This window comes from Myiozetetes cayanensis, unplaced genomic scaffold (assembly GCF_022539395.1).
Source record: "Myiozetetes cayanensis isolate MyiCay16 unplaced genomic scaffold, myiCay2020 scf10, whole genome shotgun sequence".
Classification (NCBI taxonomy): Eukaryota; Metazoa; Chordata; class Aves; order Passeriformes; family Tyrannidae; genus Myiozetetes; species Myiozetetes cayanensis.
In genome coordinates this window covers 35,972,804-36,000,301 of record NW_026086605.1, presented here as the reverse complement: position 1 = coordinate 36,000,301, position 27,498 = coordinate 35,972,804, and the positions used below count along the sequence as shown (strand labels likewise).

The 27,498-nt window shown below is 52.0% G+C and overlaps 1 protein-coding gene across 1 annotated transcript in view; it reads right to left on the bottom strand.

Annotated features, from left to right (window-relative positions):
• PRKG1 (protein kinase cGMP-dependent 1) overlaps nt 1-17,530 on the bottom strand; it is a 276,153-nt gene extending 258,623 nt beyond the window's left edge. The window contains exon 1 of the mRNA XM_050305505.1: nt 16,962-17,530. Coding sequence (XP_050161462.1) covers nt 16,962-17,227 — 266 coding nt within the window. The 5' untranslated portion in view covers nt 17,228-17,530. The remainder of the gene's footprint in view (nt 1-16,961) is intronic.
• Nucleotides 17,531-27,498: the final 9,968 nt, after the last annotated feature.

Sequence of the window (27,498 nt, the reverse complement as noted above, 5' to 3'; positions counted from 1 at the left end):
CAGCTGAACTCCTCGGTCACATCTTTTCCCTTCTCCCACCTCTTGTTGCCTTCTGCAGCTTCCTGGTCACGGTCCTCTGGTTGCAAGGGGTGGAAAGCAAAACGCTGGGGAAGGTTTGAACAGCAAGAGGCTTGTCTTCCCCCAGAGTTACACTAATTGATGGCAGGCCCGTTTAGGAGCTGCTCGCTGCCATTCCTTAAGTGCCCGGGATCAGTGGTGCCAAAGCACCGGCAGCCCCGAGCGTTCGCCAGTCCGGGCGCTCCCTCTCGGACCCTGCGGTGCTTCTTATCTCTCCCCGCCAGTAATGCACCACTCACCTCCCGTAATTGCCTCGGTCTGCTGGGCTGATTTATCCGGCCTTCAAAACAATTCATTTATATTTGAAATTGGATTAGAAACAAACACAGATTCCGCCGGCCCCGATGTGAGAATAACCAGGGCGGTGCCATTATTTCAGGACAGATGGCACGGAGAGCAAGTGCCCTGTCTCTTTGTGTAATCAGATTCATTCCCCTTGCTTATTAAAAATTATTATTTGCCTGTTTCAGGTATTTATAATAATAAAAGTAGATTTTAAATCTGTGGTTTACATGCCTGGGCAACTTGCTGGTGTTTCTTAAGAGTTGCACTGAGAGTTGCCTTCGTTGTTAAAAACAGGTTTGTGCTGGAATTTACTCGGAGGTCTTTGACATGTGCACGTCCCAAGCTCCTGCAAATGTTTCACCGCAGCACCACGCTCGCCTTTAGGTTTCTAGAAGTGTTTATGGCCACAATTCCAGCAAGGCTAAACCCTTGTCGGCAGAAAACATTTCCAAAGAAAAAAAAAAAAAAAAGCTTAGCGCTCCAGAGCTGAGCCCTGTGATCACTGAAAGGCTTAGAACCGATGGCTGCACCCCACAGCGGCCCCGGCTCGTCAGGGTACCGAGGAAACATCCGTGAATCATCCAGGCACGATCTGCAAACAGCAGCTCACCTCGGCTCGCACAAAGGTTTTACAGCGCTCCACTGGCTTCTGCGGCTATTTCTTATTTATGCTTGGGGAAACTTCATCAAGTTGGGCTCTCAGAGCGTGTGAAGTGTTTCTGCCCCCCGTTTTCTCTTTGTCAGTGCTGGCTGGCACTGATTGCTCTACTCAGCGGAGCATTAGGGGCCGTCGTTCGCCTGATTTCCTCAGCGCTGCCAACATCTTCCCCCCGGCTGCCCCGCTGCGCTGCGTGAGCCCCGGCACGGAGAGCGCTTCCCTTCTCACCCGGCCACAATTTCTGCTTCACATCAGCAGCTGAACCCCCGGGGAGACGGGGCTCCCCCCTCGCTGTTGCTGCACTGCCGGCTGCTCCATCTCCTCACCGGGAACCTGTGGTGCCTTTCCTGCCTCCAGCTCCATCTCCGGCTGGATTTGCTCTTACCCCGTCCCCTCTCCCTTGCACAGCACCAAAACAGCACATGAAAGGTGCTGGGAAGGTTCCCCCGGACAGCCCTTCCCCGTCACAAAACGTGCCAGGAAGGTTTGTTTGCCCCTGCACATTTTCCCCACCGCCTCCTGATCCTGGGTTTGGGTGGACAACAGCACCGTTTTCGCTGCTGGGGGATTATGATACTGACTCATGGGAGCTTCCTCAAACGTCGAGGAAGAAGCCTTTGGAAGTGAATTTCTAGGTTGGTATTGCCCTTTCAGAGAATCCCAGAATGGTTTGGGTGGGAAGGGATTTAAAGCTCATCCCATCCCACCCCCTGCCATGGGCAGGGACACCTTCCACCAGCCCAGGCTGCTCCAAGCCCCGTCCAGCCTGGCCTGGGACACTCCCAGGGATCCAGGGGCAGCCACAGCTTCTCTGGGCAGCCTGTGCCAGGGCAGATGCATTTCCACATACACAGAAATCAATTTATTTTTGCTTTACACATTTTTGTTTGTTTGTTTGTTTGGGTTTTTTTCCCCTCTTGTTGCTCAGAAGCCACGACCAGCAGCAAAACGGGTGCTTTGAGCCCCTGGTTTTGGGCACCCTGTGCCACCTCCCCGCTTGGCCCCGCTCTGCTCCCTTTCACGGCCTGCAGCTCTGGCCGGCACTGCATTCTCCACGTTCTTGCCTTTTCCCCCTGCCTGTGAACCCTCGTTTCTTTGAGCAGGAGGAGAGAGAACTCCCAACACGAGGAGTAATGCCGCCCTCTACTGCCCTGCTCGCCCAGCCTGAGTACAACCTTCACAGCAAATCGCCATCGTGAAAAAAACCCAGCAAAACAACCCCCCCCTACCCAAAGCACTCAAAGAAAGGACGATCTGAAATAAAAATGCTCATGCATTAAAAATAAAAATTAAAATAGTATTGATGAACCACAGCGTTAAGTTCCCTCTGATATGTCGATATGTTCTGTTTCTCAGCAGGAGGGTGAGATGAATATTAGAAGTTTTTCTCAAGTTGGACACCGCAGCACTAAAGAAGTGAACACATGGCATGTTAAAGGGGTTTATTATTTATATAAAAACGGGCATTTATAAAACCAGAGTGCTGCCTACATGCCCCTTATAGTAATCAAACAGCCTTCTCCTTAATATTCAGTTTACTTAATAAGCAAATTGTTTCAGAGCTGTAACAACTCTACCTGATGTCCCAGCAGAACATTTTAGGTGGGTTTTTTTGTACCACACCTGTGTGTGCTCCCCATAAAGAGATGCAAGAGATTGATTTGTTGCAAGTTGGAATCAATGATTTGATCCAATAATAGGCATAAAATCATTGATTTGCAGCAGCTCCCGGCTCAGCACCCGGTACGTGCAACAACTCTGAGCCTGCACATAAAAATCAGGACACAAAACCCTAAACGCCTCTGGATTTTAGCATTAGTGACCAACTGAACGAGCCAGCGTGAAAAAGGAAGGCGTTTTGTTTTCATTATGCACCACAGTTATGTATTTGCTCTCATCCCTTTAGGTGCTAGGTTATTTTCAGGGTCTTTTTACTTCCCATTTATGTTCCCTTGTAAACTCTCTGAAAAGCCAATTAAACAGTTCCTGCTAATACCACAAATATATCCCAGCAATTGCAGTTAATCCAAAAAATGAACAACCCCAGCTTCCCAAACTCCTCAGATCTCCAGGTAAAGATAAACTTTGCAAGCCAACTTTCATCTAAAAAAAATAAAAAAATAAATGTAATTTTGAGGCAGAAGTGGTATTGATTGGGCAGCAGAGCAGCAAATGCTGAGCATGGAGGTCTAAATTATGGGGAAGGAATCGATACAGGAGGATTTAAATGGGTGGGTTCTTTCCCCTCAAGCTTTGCAGGGGATGCTCAGGACAGGGGGTAAATAATGTTTGTAAATGGCAGATCAGACCCAGGCAGATGAGGAGATTCAGGGGAACAAATCTCTCCTCAGGCTGCAGTGCCCAGCTCTTTGGGGGTACAAAACACCTGCCAGGGGAGGGAACTGGAGATGGGAAGCCTGTGCCTCATATCCAGCCTGTGAGCAAGCCAAACTCCGCCATCTGTGCTCTTCCAAAGGGACAAACAACCACCCCAGCGCCACCTTCGTTTCTCCTGTTCAAAGGTTTCACCAAAACCAGCACAGCTGAATCAGCTTTTAAAGACCCCCAAGACCACCGAGTCCAACCTGTGACTGATCCCCAAATCAATTATCTGTCTACAATGCAACCAATTCCAACTTTTTTGGGGAAAAAAAAGACCTGTTTTCCTGGGGCTTGGCATTATTCATCCACCCAGATGAGCAATGCAGACAGAGCTTTAGGCCAGCGACTGTTCCCAGCCCTAAAATCTCATTTGGTGCTAAGCAGGTTACTGATTCAAAACTTCGATTTAATGCAATATTTTTCCTTTGTAACCGCCACCAAATGCTTTTTTTTATTATTTTTTACCAGAAAAGCCTTTGAACGTGAATTCAGGTTTTACTGGCCACTGAATGGCAAGTTTTGTGCCTGCAAATCTGGGCTCTCCATTGGTACTTATTAGGACCCATTCCACGATGCTAATGGCTTTCAAATAGACGTTTTAATTGATATTTAATTGATATTTACTCCACCTCTGTTCCTTTCAGCAACACTTAGGAAACAGAGACTGCAGCATCACACAGTTTTCAGAAACCTCTTCAAGTTCTTGCAGAGAGCAGTGATTAAAGCTTTAACAAATGTACCTGTTCCTCTCCTGAAGGAAAGAAGGGCTGTTTGAACATAAATCCAGTGGCGTTTGAACGCAGCTTGTCTGTTGATCGTTCAAACCGCTTGGTTTAACCCATCTCTTTTTAACTGCAGCTTTAGTTTATTCCATTTTATCTCCTTTCCGTTCCTAAAAGACACGGCAGCCTAAAACGTGAGCTAATTGCACCTCCTGCCAACTGCACGGGCTAATTAACATAATTACTCATTCCTATCCCGGTCAGCTCGCTGAATTCATCTGCCGTGCTTCCAGCCTGAATAATTCAGCAGGTATTAATTATTTATGCCTCGTAGCTCTTCCAGAGGAGCAGCTCAGAGCCAGTGCCAGTTACCAGACCTGGCAGACGGAGCCCAGCCGTGCCCCGGGAGGGCCGGCCCTGCCTTTTTCCCGGGATTGCGGGGGGGAAATGGGAAGGGTTGCACTGAGCCACCAGAAAGCATCGTGCATTAAACCCCTCCCTACACCCAGCAGTTGATTTATGGGCGATGCCAGTGAGTTCAAAGGAACGTGGAAATAAAAGCGTCTCCCCGCTAAGCACCTTTTTGCTTCGCCCAAGTCGACGGAAGGTGTTGTAAAGGACAAGACCGCAAGTCAGCAAACATCCCTTCCTCCCCCAGAATCTTCGCGGGGGTTTTCTCCTCTAGCAAGCCAAGCGCTGGGTTCCAGCTGGGGAAAGACCCGCACAGCCCCAAAATGCTCATCAGAACCTCCAAAAACGGGGGGTTGTTGAACATCACCACCCCACCCCCCCCCAGTCACACAGCTCTACCTGTGCCCAGCCCACCTGCAACCTGCAAAAAAAGCCAGGCTGATGGTCTGCTCCTGCTGGGAAGAACCTCCCCACCTTCATCCCGCGCTTCAGGGGGGCCTCGAGGGGGAAACGGCTCCACACGAACCCAGAGGGGGAGGTTCTGACCAGTGCGTGAGTAGGAAGTAATTAATTAAGAGACGAAGTGACTGACTAGAGACCGATAATGACCCGGAGCTGCTGGTGGCTGAGGCTGAACTGCTTTTCCAGAGTGCTAAAATCCCCACTGTGTGGGAGAGGATGCTGAGCAGCTGGAGATGGTGTTGAAGAAGGCAGGCAAATGCCAGGGAGCCAACACAAAAATCTTTATCGAAGACAAAAAGGGCTTAAATTGTTTAACTTGTGGAAAAAAATAGAAAAAAACCCTTATAGTACATTATATTGACAGCATAATGCAGAAGAAGTGCTCAGTATTAAATGGCATTTTCGGAGGAGCAGGGAAAGGCCTTCCAAGAGCTGTAAGATGGGTAAATTCAGATGAAAGGTGAGGCACCTATTTTGAGCTCTAGGGGCAAATATGCAGGAGAACAAAGTGGCCAGATGTGGTGGATCACTCACACCTCCACCTGCAGCCCGGGGCCAGCAGGGCCCCCTCAGCCCTCTGCTCCACTGGTGAGCTCCGAGGTGCCCAGCACTACCCCAGCTGAGCAGATTTATGCTCTGGAACCCCCAGAGCACCCAGCTTTTCCCTGCCCAAATGCATTTCCTCCCAAACCTCCCCTCTGGCTCTGCACCCTGGGCTCTGTCGCTGCCGAGGATGCCGCAGCCACCCCACGTCCCCTCCACTTACAAAGAGCGGAGCCACAGGGGAAGGATTTTGCAGGGCCAAGCCCTCGTTTGCCGGCACACAGGAGATGCTTCTCCCCACCTAACAGCGGGGTTTGGGGGTTTGGCAGCTTCCACCCAGGAATTCTTTCCCAGGGTTTGAGGGATAAAAATACCAGCAGTATTTTACTGCACTCGACAGTGCAGCCTTTCAACCTCCCCTGGTCCCGCTGGGCCAGTGCAACCTCTGGTCGCGTCTGTGGAGCCCCTGGGAGGGTGCTGCGGTTACCCAGAGCACCAGAGGCACCGCTGGCTATGTACTTTACCTCATTCAAACCATCTGTTCAAAGATTCCTGCTCTGTGAGCCCTTTTACGAGCACCGAGGGTGGGGACTCAGACCTGAAAGCGTTTTTTCATTCCCGGCAAAGCTTGGGGTCTGTGCAGCCCTCCAGCTTTTCCCCCCGGCAACCACCTCCCTCCATTCCCCAGCAACTGCAGCATCAGTTTTTTGGATCATTTTTAACCACTTCCCAGCTTTAAGTTAAGGGTTGTCCCTCTGCTTTTCGCCTCCTTCACCGGTGTCTCGAGCGGGGCAAAACCCGAAGTCAAAGCTGCAAGACGTGGGTCTGTTGTTGTCCTAATCATCAAACATTTCTTGTCACGTGGAAGATAACGCTGAAATAACCCATGTGTTTAATCTCCAGCAGTAGAGCACTGGCTGGGAAGCTCAGCTGGTGCTCCAAAATGCTCCTGTCCTCCAGCACTGCGTGGTGGGAGAGCCTGGTGGAGCATCTCCCATGGGTCATCCCTCCCGCACAGGCATGGAGAGAGGGGTCAGGCACAGCACCCACATCACCCAGCCCCTCTCCTCCTCCACAGAATTTAACCCCCACTGGATTAAATAACCATGGGCAGCAGGGGATGTGCTGGAAAACCGGGCATTTCGGGACATCCGACCACCTTGGGATTTATGACTGAAGGCAGGTAACAGCTTATGGCTTCTCCATGCCTGGTGCCTATGAGAGTTGCTGCCTGGCACCTGCTTAAACCTGCACTTTTCTGCCTTGTCTCCTTTCCCTCCCAGGACACATCATGGCCAGGAAGGGGGTGGCACAGCATCCATCCATCCAACCCCAGCCTCACACCAGATTCACGCTAATGCCCTGGCCAGACCCCCTCCGGCCCTGGTTCTCCTACACGGCACCAAACCCTCTTTGTCTTGCACTGCTAACTACTTTGCCAACCTCTTTTGAACTAGAAATCAGTAAAAAAAATTAGGGAGAGATTGGCTCTGAAAAAAAACCAAACAAACAACAAAACAAGCGAAAAAACAAAACAAATTAAAAACCGAAACAAACAAAAAACCCAAAACCAAACCAAACCAAACATACCTGCACCATTTCTCATCTCAAGCCTGATTTTTCCCTCAGCGCTCCCGAAGGAGAAGCACACTTCAAACGAGAAATCTGTGTTTGCTGGGCAAGTTCCTGGGTAAAAAATGATTTTATGGGTCAGCATCTTAACAGGGAAAACGCAGAGGAGGATGTGTTGTGGACAGCCAAAATATGGGAAACCAGAGTGGATCAGGTCGTTGTACACTGACTTTTAAAATTTTCAATAAAAGGTGGGCCAGAGGGCCACTAAGTTTTCTCTGCCCTTGATTTTCAGCAGGTTCTGAGATACCAAGAAAACCGTTTTGGAGGGCCAGAGCAAAGCAAGAGCTCCGCCAAGGTTTTCAGCAGGTAAATGGCATTACACAGATAATCGTGTCAGCTCGACATCGACCCCGGACATCCTCCGGGATGCGTGACCCTCAACTCAGTTGCTGAGGAAATTAAGGCACAATGTAACAAATGCCAATTTTGTGGGGCTCTCTGGAAAACAGATCCCGTGGCAGGAACTCAGCGAGTTTCATTAAGCCGCCTGCAAATTGGGTTGGAAAAGCACTCGCGGTGATGTAACGCGATTAGGCTGCTGCAAAGTGGGTGATTACAAACTGCAGCTCCTCGAGGGCGTCTCCAGCTCCGGGGGGGTTATCTCGGTGGAGGGGAAGGTTAAGAGGGATGAGCTGCTGTAGGAACAGCGCTTGGGAGAAGCGTGAGGAGCTCACGCAGCAAACAGCGAGGGCAGGACTGAACATCAGGACCCTGGCGTTGTGCAAATCCGGGCTTGGAATGTGCACCGAGCACTTAAGGCAGAGCAGTCAGGACAGTCGGTCTTTCCAACAGAAAACGACCTCCTGAGGTTCCCACTTACACAGCCGGAGTAGTTTCCATTCATTCCTCTGCCATCCGACATCTCCACTGAGGAGTGCTCAGAAGCGGGTGGAAATGGGACTGTGAATCTCTGCCCCCAAACCGAGGCTCCTGCTGGAGTTCCAAAGGCTGTGGTCCAGCCCCATGCAGATTTCCCCGTCCCGAAGCACGTGCCCAGCCCAGATGGACGGGCTCCATCGGCCCCACGATGCAAGAACCGCTCAGGGATGAGTAAACCCAGCGCCCACACAAAGAGCTGCTGCCGCCAGTTCCCAGTGAATCACAGACCCAGAATGGGGTCAGGAGAACACTCATTGTGAGGGGGGAGAAAAAAAAAAAAACAACAAACCAAACAGCTCAAATGGACTTTTTCACATGCTGCCTGGGCAAGAGCCATCAAAGAGCTGCTGCTTGGGGAGAGGAATGACATCATGTCACTGGACGACAAACCAACACATTCATGGGAATTTCCCCCCCCCGTGTTTTCCATTTGATTTAAAGCCTTTTGAAGAGAGTTGATTTTTAGCTGTGTAACAGCAGCAGAACGAAGGAGAAAAAGAAGGAGGAGAAGGAGGAGGAAGAAGAGAGGAAGGAAGAGGAGAAGCCCCCCCCCCCAGTACAGAAATCGACCAACCCCACATGGAAGATGGAAATCAGTTGTAGCTGCTTTCTATTGTTGGAGCATGAACTGCAATTTACGGGTCAACCCGGTGATAAAGGTGCAAGGACTGACAAGAAGCTGCAGCAGAAGGAGCTGGGTGGGTGAGACACAAGTGTTTCAGTATCAAACAGCCCCTGCAATGAGCTGACTATCATCACTGAGGCTTTAGGGTGATTTAGCTGCACAGACCCAGAAGAGATTAATGAGACACCGAAATTCCCATAAAACTGGCCTTCAGCTGACCCGTGACACCATTTCCACTTCCCTTTCCCACGCACTGTTGCTGTTCTGCCTCCAAACTTATGGTTTTGCGGAGTAAGACATTTCAGATTCGCAGTCCCCACACCAGCTCAACCCATATTCTTCCAGCCTCTCTCCCCAGAGGAGCGAGCTTCTGGTTGAAGTTGCCACGAGCGATCTCCCATCAAAAGATAAAACATTCGCTTTGAAATTGCTGTTTTTCAAGTGATTATTTTAACGCCACGGAGGGGAGGGGCGCGTTTTAATTTTGCTCTGGCTCCCTGTGCTCCAGCAGTGCTGAGTTTTGCTGGGGAGAAGCTGCAAGACATCAGGGTTCCTGCAAGGGAGACCAATTGCCCTGGCCTGTGTTTCCCAAAAGGCAATGGGATCCTTTCCCTGAATAGGGCACCTGATAATGAACCTGCAGATCAAAGTGAGAAATGTGCTCCTGGCAGGGAGGGCCTGACAGCCAAAACACCTCGTGAGAGCCCCAGCCTTGTACTGTGTGAGGAGAGGGAACACAGAGATTTCACCCTGTACCTTGGCACAGATTTCATGGAATGGGCTTGGGAAATCCATGGGGGAAACACCCCAGCTTTTGTGCTGCTTTCATTTTACTACCTTACTTTTCTTAATATTGAACAGTCTTTTTCTGAGCTACAGAGGCAGCTTAGGACAGGAATAAAGTAGCCAAGAAGGTGGGTTGATAAAATACACTCTAACACCTACAGTGCCATTCCATGAAAATTCTTCCCTGTGAGAGCTGATTTGGGTAATTTTTTTCCCCCTCCATTCAGGCTGAAAGGGCATCAGAAACACCCACAAGGCTTAGTGGAAAGGGTGCACCTAAACCTCACTGTGCCCCCAGCCAAACTCCACCCTCCAGCCAGGTGCCACATCCCCATCCGTCCATCACCACACTGCCGGGGGAAAGGGGAGTTTCCATCTGAAATGGAAGTGGTGTCTTGCTGTGCTGCACCACATGGTCTTTATGTGGCCTCACGTAGAGTCTGAGCCTCATCCTGCTTTCAGTTCCTTCCCTGACACCAATACATTATATGTTCATAAGCTGATGCTTTCCCATTTACTGAAGGAAACAATCATCTTGCCCATTTACTGTCATCAAGCCACTGCCCCGGGTACATCCCATTATTGATTCTCAACATAATCAAAAAAAAAAAAAGGCCACCCTCATCTTTTCCGGTCAGGAGGTCACGGCCCAGGGTGAAGCTCTTCAAGGAGCCCCTTGCCAAGCTCTGTCAGAGATTTTCCAGGACCTGCATCAGCCCTGTGCGTGACCAGATGTGGATGTCTTGGGAAGGCCTTTTCCCGAGGTTTCTGGTCGGTAAAGCTGCAAAGAGGGGCTCTTTGCAGTCTTATTTCAGTCCTTTCTGTCTCATTTTACTTTGATCCACTTCACCGCCCGGGGTGGTGGAGTCACCTTTTCCGTGCTCTAACTCTGACCAAAGTGGCACTTGCTGGGACTAAAAAGAGGCCAAATAAGGAGTGAGTGTGGCCAGGCTGTTCAAACCACCACGTCTGCCCACATCTGTGTGCTGCTATTAAAAATGCAGGACACAGGACCCTCTTTCTCCTCCCAACCAAGCAACGTCCACGAGCTGCCACGGCAGAACAACACAAGAGGCCGTCTCCTTTTTATATTTTTTGAAAGGAATAATCACTTCAGAGTAATAAATCCCAAAGCAAAGGTCCGAGAGGGAGAGAAGCAGTTTATCCTGACCTTGCCTGGGAGCGCAGCTGCAGGTTTAAAGCTCGTGTGTCACCAGATTTTCGGGGACTGGGAACAAGCTCCGGGCAGGCAGAAGGTGGGTTACGTGATGATCTGGCAGCTGCCTGGAAATCTGTCTGCCTGTGGTCGAGTCCCCCGAGGGAGGCACCGAAAGCCTCATGACTTGGGGCATTTAAAAATAGGCCCGAGGAAGAATCTGCGATGACGCCGCTGGGAGCCGGGCTGCGTCAGCCGGGGCCGGGCGGCTCATCCCCGAGCCTGGTGCTGGTCCCAGGGACACACAGCCACCCCACGGCATCACTGGCAGCGTGCTGAGACCCAGCAGGTGCTGCACAGGCCACCCCATGGCATCACTGGCAGCGTGCTGAGACCCAGCAGGTGCTGCACGGGCTGCTGGCCGGGACGGGGACGGTCAGGCTTGGGCTGTCGTGTCAGTGCAAAACAGGGGCCAGATATTTCAGGCTCTCATTAAAAACCACCCAGAGGAATGTCAGTTCTGCCATCCTGCCCCTCCCTTTTGCACATCGGATATGCACATGAACACACGTTCTCTGCCGTTTCTGCGGGCAGCGGAAGGCAGGGCTCGGTTTGGCTGCTCCTGCCGTGGTGCCGAAGCAGCGATGCCGCCCTGCCCTGGAGGAAGCACCCAGTGGATGTGGTGGAGGAGGCAGCGTGGGTCACCGGGGCTCTGGGCACAGACAGGCAGACAGACGGACGGACGCCGAGGGTGCCACCCGATGCCCTCTGGGAGCGCCGCTTCCCCCGCGCCGCGGCTCCGTTTTCAGGCCTCCTGCGCGCCAAAGGGGGGGAGCAGTAAAGTTCAGCCCATTAAAAATTAAAAGAAGGGAAATGATTCCAATTGATTAACAATAAACATTTGCTTCTCTCTCTCTCTCTCTCTCTCTCTGAAACCCTTCTGCTTAGTTGTCTGACCTTGCACCTCTCGAGGGACCCAGTGACCTTTGTGTCCCTGTTCCTGCGCTGTCCCACCCTCGCTCAGCATCCTCCACCGCTTCACTCCACAGATTGAGTTTCTGCATCCAAATAACCAGAGAGGAGATTGATCAAGCAAAGAGCCCGGCTCCCATCTCAGTCTCCCCCTTTGCAGCTTTTTCCAGCTCTTCCCAAAGCAGAATAACACCCAGTCCAACTGCCCTCTGGATTTTCCCTCTCTGAGCCAGCGACGCGCTCCCGACACAACGAGCAACGAGAGCAGCGTTAATTCTTCCTCTGCCAATATAATTCAGTCCAATAAAATCCTTCTGGTCTTCAGTGTCGATCACCCAGGGATGAAGCATCCCAGGAATGTGCTGCCACAGCACACCGGGAGCAGATGGGAGCGGATCAGTGATGGGTAAATGAGGAAAGAGAGGCGTTTTTAGGGTAGCAATTATTGTCAAAATTACTGCTATCCTTCCTCTGAGCTTTGGAAAGCGATGCTGATCCTCACAGAGATATTGCTAAAGAGGGATAGCAGACACACAGAAGACTCAAGAGATAGCAAAACCTCCCTGATTAAACTAATTTAAGGCATAGCTGCTTAGTGGTACCAAATATTACATGAGCTACACCCCAAACTGTCCTTTTCTGAGCTGGAAAGCTGTCCTTACCAGAACTGAAATGTTACACACTGGCAGCACATTACACCTTTGTCCCCCAGTAGTAAAAAGGTGGGGTAAAAAGGTGAGGCAAATGCTCCTTTTCCAGCCTCCCAGGGCCCCAGGGGATGGTGGTTCCAGGTAGTGGGGAAGCAGTTGGGTTGTTTTTCACAGGGAGGATCGATATTGCTTTAGTGGCTGGCAGATGATGAGATCATGTCTAAATTAACGCAGCTCAGGCCCCCGGGGGGGAGCTGAGTTCCCAGAAAGGGGGATGAGGGAGGAAGGACACAGCCCCTCCAGGGAGGGAGGAACTTCCTTGCCGTGCTCAGAGGGGTTGGAGGGCGGGTGGAGCCCTGAACAGACCAGCTCCAGGGGTGTGGAGGTGGCAGGTGAGCTGTGAGCCGAAGCTGTTAAAGGGAGGGAGGAGTGATGGAGAATCCCAGCGCTGTGCAGGAGATCCCATCGCTTCAGGCCGGGGCAGCCCCAGCAGCCCAGTCCAGCTCTGAGGATGACCTTGCCTTGGGTTTTGGAACAGAGACCTCGCAGGTTTTACCCTGCCCAGTTTTCACCCTCAGCGTGGTTGGCCCTGGCCCGAGCAGCCCCCAAAGCCCAGCATTAGCAGCCAAGAGATGGGTTGGTCCTGCCACAGCCATCATCAAACAGCAGCTTATCGTGAGCACTGGAGCCACGAAGTCGAGAGCAGGTGCTCCACTCCTCCATCCACAGCCCCATATAAACCACCCAAAGCCTTTCACACCTAGTTTAAACACCATGGGTGGGCAGGGGCCCTCAGCAGAGCATCCCCAGCTCCTCAGAGAAGGTGGAAGCAGAGGAAATGAGAGAGTCACAGCAGGATTTTATCTGGAAAACCACCTGCAGGACTGAGCCGGGGCTGGGAGGCTGAAACCACAATACACCCCAACACCTCGCCTTAAACGTGAGACCCCACTGCCATCTTGTGGCAAACGCTTCCCGAAATTAAGGCAAAAAAAGGGGAAAACCCATTAAAAAGTTGTGGAGAAAGTTAGGGATGCGTAGGTCACGAGGGTGGGGGAACTCCTCTTATCTTAAATGACGCCGAGGCTGCAGCACCGTGACAGACACAAACCCACCTGGAAAAGCGCAGGGATGGCACAGTCCAAACTAAACTTGCAAAGCTGAGGGTGTAATCACACACAAAGGGTGTCACTGCCTGCACGGCCACGACTTTCGGTCTCAGCTCTGGCACATCAGCACCGGCAAAGACCGAGTCACTGCCGCAAAACATTTCAGAGTTCCCACAGTGGTTTCGCGTCGCCCTGGTTTGTCGACCCAAATAATGAGGATGAAGCTGGAATTAGACACTGCACCTCTGAATTAAAGAAGGCAATTGGTGGAATTTACCGGGGGGATGATGGAAAGATGGGGATTACGGCTCACGTCGGTCCCTCGCGTGGCACAAAGCACCTCTGGGTGCTGAGAACCCGCCGCTTAGCTCCGCTCGGGATGCCACAGAGCACCTCTGCCGCGGGAGCGGGGCAGGCTGGAGCATCCTTATCGGGCTGGTAGTCCTGGTAAGTGCTTTGCGTTTACTTTTCGCCTCGTTTATCGCCCGCAGCGCTCGCACCGCGGCAGCGCCTGTGCTTAGCAACTGGGGAGCCCTTCCCGGGAAACGCTTCCCGAGGCATCAGCAAAGTGGCTCGGCTGCTGTATCATCCAGCCTCGCCAAGCACGGCTCTTGCCCTGCCAGAAAACACAGCGACAGATGGGTTTTTCCTTCTCTGTACTGCCAGGTGTTGTAGTGGACGGCACGGAAGCCGTGTCAGGTCCGAAACACTCCCTGGGTGCGGGCACAAGTGAGTGAAAACTCGCTGACCAAACAGAAATTAATGGATCATTTAAAATGCATCTCCTTTCTCAACTCAGATCTCCACTAGCAGGATCAAGGAAACTATAGGGAAGAAGTATTTTGTAAAACAGGCATGAAAAGTGGCAGCATCCTGACTACATGGAAAGAAAAATCTGATTTATAGGTTGGATACAGATACACGGATAGCTCTGTACACAGCAATGCTCTCTGCCACTAAAATCTGTACACCTACCTTACCAGGGATAAAAACACACTGCCAGGCAAAGGATAACATGTTTTTCAACACTTTTCTGTTCCCACATCCCCTTTCTTTGGATCTTTGCAGGTTTGACCTTGCCACCCGTGACAGGGATGGGCTACAAGAGGCTACAGCATATTGCCAAACTCCATTCTCTGCTTCCAGCTGGGATTTAACCCTTCTCGAGTTCCTATCATCCCATTGTTTGCTAGTGTCAGCTTCTTAAAAGCTTTGGGTGTCAGTGTATATTACACACCAGTTTGCCCTAAATAAAGTTAGTGACATTATCAGTAACTACATCTCTATCTTCAGAGGTGAAAAAGTGCCTGAAGGCTGATCCCAGACCTGGAGAAAACCGTTTCTGTTTGGTATTAAATTGAAATCGGGGCACAAAACAAACAGGTCTAAACATCATCTTGCGGGGTTTATGGTATGCAGGTTGTCTCTGGGTTTTGGAAAAGAGGTCTTGGAGGTTTGGAAAAGAGCATCTCCAGGCTCTCAAGGACCTGAAGACTTCTGGGATGGGCAGTTACAATGATGGTGTCACTAAAACAAAGGCAGGAGACTGTTGGAGCTACCTCAGCTTCCCCATCAATAAATTAGGCAGATGCTGTCAGCAGTTTTTAGATGCAAAAGCCAGAGAAACCCCCCGAGACACTAAAGGGAGCTGGCACCAGACAGACCCACTTACGCCTCCGGGCGGCATCGAGAATGGGAAACATCGTCATCCTCCTGGCAGGGCCGGCTGCAGCACAGCCCTCTGACCCGCACTGGGGGCACCCTGGCAGCCCCTGGGACCGAGCAGTGACCAGGACACTGCCCAGGAGAGCACTCTGTGACCAAACCCACGGCTGGGTGTTGATCTGGGGGCAATGAGGGGTAAAGGAGGTCGAGGGAGCAGCGTGTTCGGTACAACGGGCCTGTCGCTCTCACGGTGATGACACGGGGGAAGAACTGAGCGGAATTAACAGAAGAACTGAGAATTAAAACCCGAAAGCAATCCCAAACTGGCTTGGTTACCATTGTCATGGCTACCACGAGCGAGGCTGAGCTATGGGGAGATGCTGGGGGATGAAGTTCCAGCCTGGAGGGCGATGGGAATTGCCCACAGGCCCCACCAAGAGTTGTTCCTGCCCACTGAAACATCCTCTCTGGGCGATGGCAACAACGCAGGACGGGCCAAACGACCTTCACAGCGTCACAGGGATGCAGCCCAGCCTTAACCGGGAACAGCAGGGAAAAGCCTCAGGCCAGGACTAAACCCCACTAGAGCCAGGAGCAGGTTTAACAACTTCTAAATAAGTTATCACACACTGTGGGGCACCGGGGTCCCTGTCCGTCCCGCAGGTGCTGGGGTGCTGTCACCTCCACCTGCAGCAGCCAAGGCTTAGGATGATCCACAGCAAAGCAATGCCAAAGGAAAAAGCAGGGTGTGAGTTCTTCTCTCTGCCCACACTACACAGCCTGTGCTTTAGACAGGGGATGGGAAGGGATGCACTGCCCCAGGGAAGGACAAATGGACATGGCAGGCACTCACACCCCTCACTGGGCAGTGTGGGTTGCTGTATTAAATCACCACAGACGGTCAGGAAAAAGAATAATTAAAAAAAAAAAAAAACAAAGCCCAAAGCCTAGTGCTCCTCGTTTATCCTTACATGAGCAATGGTCTTGATAACCGAGGGCAGGAGTTTGCCCTGGGCGTGTTTGGTAAGTGGATTGAGGAGAACGATGTGGATCCACACCCACATTCCCCCCCCAGCCGCGAGAAATCCTGCCGGGAATGATTCTGCTGAAATGAATCGCTACACACCCAAGGAACGGGACCGTCCCTTGCCCGGCGAGCACCGGCCACAGCTCCTGCCCAAAGGAGGGTGACACTCGGTGCCGAGCGCTGCCTTCACGCAGAACTTCTCCATCACAAGCAAAACCCTCAGCAACTTCTCCGTCACACTCAGAGCCCCCCTCAGAGCCGGCACAGCACTCCCCCTTCTCCACACCACGCGCGAAGGCAGGAGAGCCCCCGAGGCCCCGTGCTGAGGGATGCAGACCCCCAGTCCCGCCCAACAAAACCCCTCCGTGGGTGCCTGACACCGGCGTGGGGCAAGAGAATCACAGAATTACTGTGGAAAGAGCCCCCCCAGGATCGGCGAGTCCAGCCCGGAGAACGGGAGGCAGAGCGCCCGTGCAGAGCCCACGCGTGGAGTAACGTGGGAGCTGGTTTTTGGGGAGCGCCCGGGGAGAATCGGGTCGGGAAGGGGGTCCGGGGTGGGGGGCGGCACCTGCCCCGGGGACGGGGCTGCCGGAGGGTGCTGGCGGCTCCCGAGCAGCGGCCCCTCCAACAACTTCCCGGCCCCGCCGCAAAGTTTTCCCAGCGCCGCGAAGGCACCGCCGCCCCCCCCGCTCCGCGGCCAAGCATCCCCCGGGAGCCGGAGCGGAGCCGCGGCGGGGAAGGGAAGAGGGAAGGGCGGGGGGTCCGGGCTATCCGATCCCCCGCAGGGCTCCTTCCCGGCGGCTCTGAGTGCCGAGCGCTCCCGGCGCTCCCTCCAGCCCACCGGGCGGGGGGACGCGATATCCCGGCCACCCGGCTCGGGAAGGGGCTTGGGCGAGGGGAGCCCATCCCTGCCTACCTCTCGGCCTTGGTGAACTTGCGGAAAGCCTGGCGGAGGTCGTGGAAGGAGCGGTAGGTCTGCGGCTCGGCCGAGATGCCCTGAGCGCGGGTGGTGCGGGGCCCGATGTGCGGACTGGGGGCCGGCAGCACCGACTGGCATTTGTGCAGCCGCCGGCGCAGCTCCTGGATCTCCTCGTCCTTCTCTCCCAGCCGCCGCTCCAGCTCCTTGATCCGCTCCTCCTTCAGCAGCAGCAGCTTGGTGAAGTCCCCTTCCAGCTCGGTCATTTTGGGGGTGCCGAGCCCGGTCCCGCTCTCATGGAGCGGCTCCCCGGGCAGCGGCGAGGGCGGCTCTGCCCGCCCCGGCTCAGGGCAGCGGCCCCGGCATCCCCCGGCGCTGCCCCCCGGGCGAGGGGGGACCAAAAACAGCCCCTACAACAGCAGGAAAGAAGGGGAAAGGGGAAAAAAAATAAAAAAGACAAGAAAAGGGGAAAGAGCTCTTGTGCCACTCTGCGAGACTGGGATCCTGGAAATAGCAACAATTACCATGTGATCGCAGGGTGACGCAGCTCCTTGTAACTGGAGCCGAAGACTTGGGATTCAAACAAGAACACTTCATAAATATTAAATTGCCTCCTGCTAATGAGCGACGTGGAGCCGCCCTCCGGCCCGCCCCTCCCGGGAGCTCAGCATCCCATCCCATCCCATCCCGCCCTCCCGGGAGCTCAGCATCCATCCCGCCCTCCTGGGAGCTCAGCATCCAATCCCGCACTCCTGGGAGCTTAGCACCCCATCCCGATCTCCCGGGAACTCAGCATCCCATCCCGCTCCCCCGGGAGCTCAGCATCTCATCCCGCACTCCCGGGAGCTCAGCATCCCATCCCGATCTCCCGGGAGCTCAGCATCCCATCCCGATCTCCCAGGAACTCAGCATCCCATCCCGATCTCCCGGGAGCTCAGCATCCTGCCCCTCTCCTCACCCTGCATCCCACACTCCACCATTACCCTCGGCACTCCCCTACTTGGCACCCCTGTCCCTCCTGAGTATCCCTAATTCCCTAATTCCTGCAGTACCCGACCTCTGACCTTGGTGGGGCACCCCCCATCCCATCCCTCCTGAGCACCTGCATCCCTCCCCATCCAGGACTCCACATCACTTCCCACCAGGTCTCCTTGCTCCCCATCCTCCTCCAGGTGCCCCCCACCCCTGCCCTCCGGGTGCCCCTCCCAGCACACGCCAGCCAGCCCTGCTCATCCTGTGGGACACCCAGCTTCCCAGGCACCAGGAATCCCTCATCCCAGCATACAGGGACAGTCTGCATCCCACTGCAGGGGGGAGCAGGGCCCACCACCAGGCACAGGGACATCAGGGCCCTGGTGGCACCTGGTCCCTGGGGGTGCTGGCTGAGGGGGTGCAGCTGGAGTGCTGGTCAGCATCTCTGAGGAGGCAGGAACTCATCCTTCCTGGACTTATTTGGAAGAGCCCATCATGCACATCAATTTTTAATGCTGGCTGGCAAAGGGCACCATCAGCTCCCCTATCACATTTCCCTCCCAAACCACTCTTGCTTCCACAGAGGGATTTCAGGAGCCCCTCAGTGCAGGGGAAAGGGGTGGGCTGGCCCAGCCCCCACAGCGAGGCCTTGGAACCCACCAGGGAGCCCAGGAACCCTTCAGGGTCCACATCCCAACCTGGGGAGAGACAGCTTCAGGGACAGACAGCCTGGTTTTGTTAGGGCAGGGCAAGGTCAGGGCAAAGCCTCCGAGCTGGAGCGCAGGGCTGTGCAAATGGAGCATTAAACTGAGGTGGAAAAATCGATTAGCAGCCTCTCCCTCGATTAAGGACATGGGGGTGGTGGGGTGTTCTTGAACACTCGTACCTGTGCCTCCAGGCTGGAAACCCCCGGGCTCGGAGCTGTTCCTGGTTGCCATCCTCAGACCTGGAGCATCCCTGTGGCCAAGGGGCCAGGCAGTGCTGGGGGAAGGGAGAGAAAAGGGGGAGGATAATTAAAAATACCCTTAATGGTAATTGCATTTTGCTTTACTGGAAGGCAGAGAGCGCCATCTCGTGCAGGAAATCATCGTGTAGTGACAGGGCTGAGATTTCCTGACAGCCCGACCCTTCCCGAGCCGCTCTGGAGCAGCCAGAGAGCTCCCTGGCCCCAGAACCTCCTGGGCGGTGTCACCCACGAGGAGGTGCCCATGGAAAAGACAAAACCTTAGGTTACATCGGCCCCATTGACCTCACGGGCCTTATTGGCCCCACAGGCCCCTTAATCTTAAGGCATTTAATCTTTATAAAAAAAATTAATTAATTATAAATTATTAAAAAGAACTAAAAATCATTAACGAGTAAAATAATTAGCAATAAAATGTCGGTGAAAGATTTCAGTGGTCTCATGGTGCCAGTCTGTGACTGGAGTGCTGGGAGGAAGGTGGGGCCCATCCTGCACCCCGTGTCCCCACGGGATGGCTTTGCCCATAACAAAGGGCTTGGTGGGAAAGGTGTTGCCATGGGGGTCCTTCCAACCACATCAGACACCCTGGGGGGGTCTCTCCCCCTTGGGGATCAGCCCAGCGTGGCCAAGGTGGCAGCACCAGATGTCTAAAATGTTGGGGGCAGTAAGGACAGACAGGGAACTGCAGCCAGAGTTCCCTGACAGCCCCAGCGAGTCACCCAGGAGCGTTACCAGCCCCACCACCAGCAACTGCTGCAGCTCCAAGGTCGGCTCTGGGGCGGCCCCAGTCAGAGTCACCCCCCAAGGGAGCGGCTCCCGAAGCCTGTGCTGGCCTCAGAGCTCCCCTCTGACCCTACACGGAGCCAAAGCCACCCCCTGCATCCATCAGCCATTCCAGGAATGTTCCTGGTGCAGTGTCTGCATTTGGCCTCAGCCAGCCTTGGGTTTATCTTAAGGTGAGCATCTTTGTAAAAGGACAGAGATAAACCAGCCTGCAGTGGAGCAAGAGCAAGAACTGAAGAGCTGAGCAGGGCCAGACATCTTAATTGGCTTAAACACTCTTAAGTCCTCCAGACATGCCATCCATATGAGAAACCAGGCCAGGAGTGAGGCAGCTCCTAACTGGAAACCCTTCAGGGCCAGAGGGTTTGGAGCAGCACAGCAGTAAGGAGAGGAGCTGGTGTTGCTCCATCTTCTTCCTGGGGTGCAGGGGGAAGGTTGTGTCCCTGCCCACCTCTCCTGCAAATTCACCAGCTGAAGAAAACAACAGCAGTGCCAATCCTAATAATTCTGGGTAGTCCCATTTTTCATGGATACCCCCTGGTATTGACACTCTGCTTTTAAGGAAGGAGCAATTCCAGCAGTAAGGAGAGGGTGGGGAAATTTGTAGGAGCTGCCTGGGCTGCAACCAGAGCTGGGAAAGAGTTTTGATAACCACCTCATTCTTTGTGCTTTTTATTAAAGTGTTTTTAAATCTCATCTTTTCAGCCTGCCCAGTGGTACCCTGAGGGGTTCCAGTCTATCCAGGGACAGGCTGGCATCCCATCTGTAGGAACGGGCGAGGTTGTGCCAGGCGTGCTGGTCCCAGGACATCCTGAAGGACTGGGTCCCTCCATTCCCATGTCTATGACTCCCAGCTCTGGGTGACCATCCACAGCCACAGTTCCCCTGTACAGAGGAGGCAGAACACGACACACTGCTGGAAATAACCCCCTCGGCTTTGGCCAGCACTGCCACAGCTTGTTTTCCTGGCTCCCTGCAGCTTTGCTGCTATGAAGCACTACAGAGAACAGTTTTACAGCAGGCAGATATGTAAAATATGCCAGCTATTGAACCCAGGAAGGATCAGCGCCTTCATTTCTCATTCAAGCTCCTTCTAATAAAGGCAGATCACTTTGCAAGCCCAAAGCACGCAGACATTACTCAGACTGGGGCTGTAATTATCCCTCTGGAAGCTGTGCCAGCTATCCTTTAGTGTAACTTTAACAGAGTATCAAAGGTGATGCTGGATTTTCATCAAATCAATACCCAGGCTTTTATTCCCCCTCTACAACCTCCACCATTTCTCCTCTAAACTGGCTTTCGCAAGCAAAGAGCCCCTGCAGCAGCAGAGTGGACTCGAGGTCACAGCCCTGTGTGACTTGGAGGAGCTGTGTGGAGTCAGTAATCCCCTCCCTGTTCAAAAAATACACCCAAAAAATCAGTATTTATGACTTCTTCAAATAGTGGTCAAAGTCTGAATGTACTTTTCCCCCCTCCCCAGAGTCTCTTAACATCACCTAAAGTTCGTGGCAGCTTCCTAAGGGGTGCAGCTGCCTTACACTCGTGTTTCCAGAGGGGCAGCATTAACGAAGGCACTGCTCAAAAAAGCCCTGTCAAAGGGCAGCAGACATTTCATGTGTGCCTGCCTAGAAAGTCTCTTCAGGGGAAGATGTGGTGGCCCTCACTGGCCATCAGTCCCTTCATCACAGCACCCCCTAGCCCTGTTCTCCCCTCACCTTTCAGCCTCACTCGGTAAGGCAGCCCTTGGGAATACCTGCGATGCCAAGGGCAGGGCGGTACCGGCTCCAGTGCTGACTGAATCCCAGGTTTTTCCTCTTTCATCCCTTTTCTCCCAGGATCTAATCTGTATGGGAGGGCATTTTAGGATTACAAGGAGGAAGGATTAATTTTGTGCTGTTTCTTTCTCCGGTGAACATTTTGGTCCCTATTTCACTGCGTAATTTAATAAACCGTGTTGCCTCCTCAGTGTCCAATTTACCGACAGCTCTGAGTCTCCTCACATGGAGTTACTGCCTATATGGGAACCGAGGAGCATCCAAACACGGCTTTCTTTGCACAGGGGTTGTAAAAAGAGATATTTCTATTAAAAATTCAGCCCTCCCCACACTGCTCTGGATGTGGTCCCACAGCTTCCATTTCTTCTCACATTAATACAAATGAAAATCCTGATCAGAATGTGACAAGCAGGATGTCGTTTTCCTTCAGGAAAAAACGGGAAGCTAAAAATATTTCTTTGGACGCAAGGCTACCATCACATACGTGTCCTTGTTGCCGAGCTCTCCCCACAACTGCTCAACAGCACCAGAGGCTGGTGGGAATAAACTCCCCCCCCCAGGAACTCCCAGAATAGCTGGGATTTCATTCTAGTTTTATCCAGTCCAACCCTCCAGACTGCACATGGGCTTTGGCATGTTTCATATAAATAATGTCAACTCTGCCCTTTGCAGGCAACTCCACCAGTGCAGACTCCAGGGGCCGCCCCGTTTCCCTCTCCTTCCCCATCCCTCTGCAACCCACCACAGGCTGCAGGGAGCACTTTTCTTTCTAATATTGAGAAGGGAAAACAAAACAAAATAAAACCACACCAAAAAAACCCCAAAACAAAACTTCACAAGTGAGACTCGTTGGGGCTACAAACATCCAGCATCCAAATTTAGACGCTCTGAACATCTCCGCCTGAATTCCTGCTGGGGTTGGCTTTTTTCTCCCCCTCCCTCCTCTATACTATCCCAGAAGAATTTCCCTCTCTGCATTTGTGGTTCTTAAGGCTCTATCCTCACACCCACTCAGCACGTGGTGATTTTTGCGAAGTGTTGAACGTGCAGAAAAACTGAGAGTTTTGTCATAACTCGATTTAAAAAAAAAAAAAAAGTCACTTTTCTGCCAGACTCGTGTCCCTCCCTCGCCTTCTAAACAGACAATTGCCTCGTAATAACTTCCTTCTTTAGCATCTTCCACCATTTGACCTCATTATAAATTTAGGCAAAGGCTTTTGCTCTTATTACAAATTTAGGCAAAGGCTTTTCTGAACTACTACGTGCCTATTTTTGACGATCACATGTAATTTCACTGCAGATGTTATTATATATATATATATATTTGATAATACACAATTAAACATTCTAGGCGATTGGAAAATCGATGCTAATAACAATCCCTCCAGCTCCCAAGGAAACTCATCCTCCAGAGCGTTTCACCTGCTCGGAGGTGGAGCTGAGCACCACCGTCCCCTCTGCCCCCCGTCCCGCCCCACGGCCCCGGTGCCACGGGGTGTCCCCTCCAGCAGCACAGCCCAGCTGTGACAGCCGCCTGGCCCCCCACAGACACGCAAAGCCACCGAAGTGGCTATTTGAGGGCAGAAATGCCGCCGTGAAATGCTCAGCGTCTCAGCCGGGACAGACCTAAAAAGCTTCCCCCGGCCAAAATAAAACCGGCGCGCGGCGACCCAGGGTTATCTTGGGAAGGTGCCCACAAAAGGCTGCTCCTTCCCCGGGGGGGTTATATTTGATCCCAAAGCTGTGGTTGGGGGGGGGATTTGGGGCAGCCTGGCTGGAGATCCGGGCCTTTTCCTTCCCCAGCTCTCGCCTTGGAGCGTAACGAGCACAAAGAGCAAGAAGGAACTCACCTGAGCTGCCAAAAATGGCCCTTCGAAAATCAAGCCGGTGACAAAGCACTTGGCAAACGACCCTCCCCTGCTGCACGTTCAGCAGCAGCACTGCTCAGTGGGAGCTGGTCCCGAGCCAGGAGCAGCTCCATGGGATCTGTGTACAGATTTCCAGCCACGGCCGCAGGGAAAGCCGGGACCTCCCGTCGCAGCCTTGAACTCGGGGTATGATTTTCCCACAAGTGACTCTTGCACTTGGGGGGCTGCTCTGACTTTAAAAACCCACCCAGAGCTGCTTTCCTGAAGGGGCCACATGTGCAGCTGCCCTGGGGTGGCATCTCCTGCATGGCCAGGCGATGGCACTGGGGTGGGGGTCCCAGCCTGACCCTAAGGATGGGGATCCCCCACCGCTCAGGATGCTCTTCAACCACCAGTGAGGATATTTTAGGACTCCAGAAACAACCCCCATTCCTCCCTTTGCTGCTGCAGCCCAGCTCCTGGACAGCACGGTCATTAACCCCATTAGTTTTGTTATTATTCTCTCATTACTTGGCTCCCATCCTGCTTTTCTAGGACACCATGTGAACTTCACCTACTTCAGACACTCTGAGAACATTTGGCTTTCCGAGACCAGCCAGCGCCCTGGGACATCCCTGTCACGTGCTGGTCCGAGAAAGCCTTTTAACTTTTACATCTTTATATCAACATTCAGGTGCTTGAGCTCGACTGTTTATTTTCTTACAGCAAAGCCTGCGTCCTCAGAGAACATCCTGTAGCTTCCTCGCCTTTGTTTGGATTTCCACAGCATTTAAACAATAATAATAACAACATAATTTCCCAGCAGGGCTGTTCACGTCAGTCTCCATGAGAAATGGCTATACTGAATATCAGTGTTCTTCCCCTCTTCAATTTTGCCTTCTTTTGCAGCTATTTTTACCTCATTTCTCTTAAGGTCTCTCTCTGCTTCCTAAATACGTTTCCAGTTGTGCATTCAGCTTGCACACCTTCTGCTTTTGGAAGCTGCTGACCAGGGAAACCATTCAAAGGGATCCTCAGCTGCCTGAAAACTCCCCCAACACAGCTCTCCACCAAACCTTCCTTAGAAGCAGAGTTTTCACGATTAAACGCCTTTTGACTGAGACATAACCCCAGGTTCTGCTCACCACGTGTTCAAATTGTCTTGGAGGAGGGAGGGGAGAAATAATCAACCCCCCCAGACTCACAAAGGCACCATGAAATGTGCAGCTCAAAACTTCAGCCAGCACTGACTCTGGCAGTAAAATCTGTGATGTATTTCAGGTCAAACAGATTAATGAAGGTTCAAATAGATCAGGGACAGGCTACAGTTAGGGAATTGGTTTTTCTTTTTAATCCAGCAAATATACAGAGAAAAATTATAAACTCTTGATACTACTCAAGAGCATCTTGCACGTAATGAGAGTATACAAATTTTTTGCAAGCTGGTTTTAAAAGTAGTCCTGCCTGTCTTTTGGGTTTGTTTGTTTCTTTTTAATTTATTCTTTTTACCTGGAGTCTAAAGCTGTATTTGTGGCCTGGTTTACACTTTCTGTCACAGATGAAAACACCAGTTCAGCCAGAGATACCCAACACCGAGGGACCATCTGTACAACCCAGCTCAGTGCAGGGAGCAAAACCAACAAAAGCGGGTGCCTTTGGAAAAATAGGAATTAATATTTTACCTCTGGCTGACTTGCTCTGCATCTGAGCATTTTATGCCTCAGCTGCTCCCCGTCTCCGAGCCTGAGAACAGGCAGATAAGCACGCTCTGCTCCAGAGCCACCGTGTCCAGCAGCTGAGAGACAACACTGCTCCCTGCTCAGTGGGAAAGGACGGGGGAACTGCTCTTCAGAGCCACTGTTTGCACCCAGATAAAGCTGGGATTATGAGCAGATTAAGAAAAAAACCCCACCAAGGTGATGGGACAGGCTGTGCTGTTTCAGAGCTCTGGTTTTCCTCCCCTCCCGAGGGAGAACCCCCAGGCAGAACAGCCTCTTGCCGGGACAGAGCTGGGTGTGTCCAGCTGTGTCCACGCCTTTGGGAGACACTTTTCCTGGGCTAACTGGGCTCCTGACACTTGCAAATAACAGATGTATTTTCCTACAGCACAACAAGTTCTATCAGGTGTCAGTTTGAGGCATGAAGTGAGCCTCCACCTGATTATCATACTCTGCATCTACCTTAAAAAAAACCCACTTGTGAAATTCCTTTTCCCACTGAAAATTCCCTACTAGCTGCCAAAATGAGAAGGGGTTTGTCATCCACCCATGAGATTAGTTCTTCTTACCCTGTGGTCACACAAGGAGGGGATGTGCTGCATGACAGCAGCCTGGGGAGTCCCCAGCCCAGCTGGGATTTTTGGGGTGATGTTTGCAGTAGCTTCCAGCAGAACTTCCACACCTAAATCACCTCAAGTGCTGCCTCTCAGATGTCTGGTAAAGCCTCGTGTTTTTCAGGCCATTTACAGGCAGCCCAAGTGTTTCTAACCTCTCAAATGCCCCTGTTTTAGTTAAAAGCAGAAGCACATTTGCATAGTGCCAAGGAGTTAATGCAATCCAGGCTCGCCAGCACCTCTGCACTCCCATTTGAGGGAGATTTGGTGCTCTCTGCTGCAGCTCTGGAAAGCAGGGCAAAGAACCACAAATTGGGTTGGGCTGGAAGGGACCTTAAACACCACCTTGTTCCACCATGGCAGGGACACCTCCCACCAGCCCAGGCTGCTCCCAGCCCCGTCCAGCCTGGCCTGGGACACTTCCAGGGATCCAGGGGCAACCTGTGCCAGGGCCTGCCCACCCTCCCAGGGAAGGATTCCTTCCCAAAATCTGAAGGTCCCAAAGTTCTGGAGGAGTTCCACCACCCACAGAAGCACCTTAAATCAGCTTTTCCCCCTCCATCCAGCAGCAGGATATGGAGCATCTCATATCTCTCTGCCCCAGAAAAGCCTCAAATCTGCCCCAGGAATCAGCCCCTGCCTGGTAAATGCAGCACTCAGTCAGGGGTGAGGGCTGAAACAGAGTTTCAGGGCTGATAAACAACAGGCAGAGTTACCAAATACCTGGAATATTTCTGCCCATTTTATTATTTAGGGCATTCCTGCAAGACCACTTTTAGAAACCCGGTGCAACTCAAGGTAAATATGTGTATTTTCATATACACACTTCAACAGCATACGAGTTTTGTGTGGTATAAAGTGAGTAAGCCTGCTTACACATTAAAAAAAATAAAAATGTCTCTGCTATTTCTGGAATATAATTACTTGTTGATCCCAGAAAAAGTAATAAAAAGGGTTTGTTGAGCAGAAGGAGAGCCAGACCCAAAGGGAAATAAGTTCCCTTTGCAAGGAAGGTTAGTTCAGCACAGCCCAAAGCGCCCAGAGGGAAAAAGGCTACAGGGGAAAAAAAAAATAAAATAAAAAAACAGAGGTCTAAGATGTGGCAATCGAGCATTTCTGAGGAATTACAAGGAACCTCATCCCAGGGACTCCTCTGAATTCTTCCAGGATTGAGATTTCTTTAACAATTTAACTTTTAGACACATTAAACTGATCTCAAGTCACGGTAAATACACACTAAACTTCCACAGTGCTGCAAAGGGCCCCAAAAGCTGCCAGGTGTGCCATGAAGAAGTAAATCCCAACCTTCTCCGTGACCCTTACAGGGACTCTGGTGACATTTCTCACCCGGGAAGGCTGACAGTGATGTAGACCAGATAAACACAAACAACAAACCCCAACCCAAACCATGGCAAACAATGCAACCACAGCACTCCAGCTCTGACTTCACAGCTGGTTTGGGCTCAGAGCTGATGCTCCACAACTCAGTCTGTGTTTCCTCCTGCACTGGTGATGGGGCAATTCCAGAGCGGTAAAATCTCTAGATGTGGCATTAATTTCTTAGAAATCACACCCTCCCCTTAAAAAACCTCCGTAAGGTTTCCTGCTTGACATACAGAAAAATTCCATTTTAAAAAAATTAAATTAAGCTGCCACAACGTGCCATGAAGACCTTCTTGACAAAGAGGAAAAAAGTTCAGAAAAAATAAGAAAAATATAATGAACCACTACTGATTAAATAAATTATCAAGTGATTCACCCTTTTTCAAAAATTATACTCAAAAAAATGCAATATTTTACCTTGAAACAGTCCCAACAGTTGAATCACCCCAGAAGGAATTTCAAGTTTCTCCATTCCATGGGG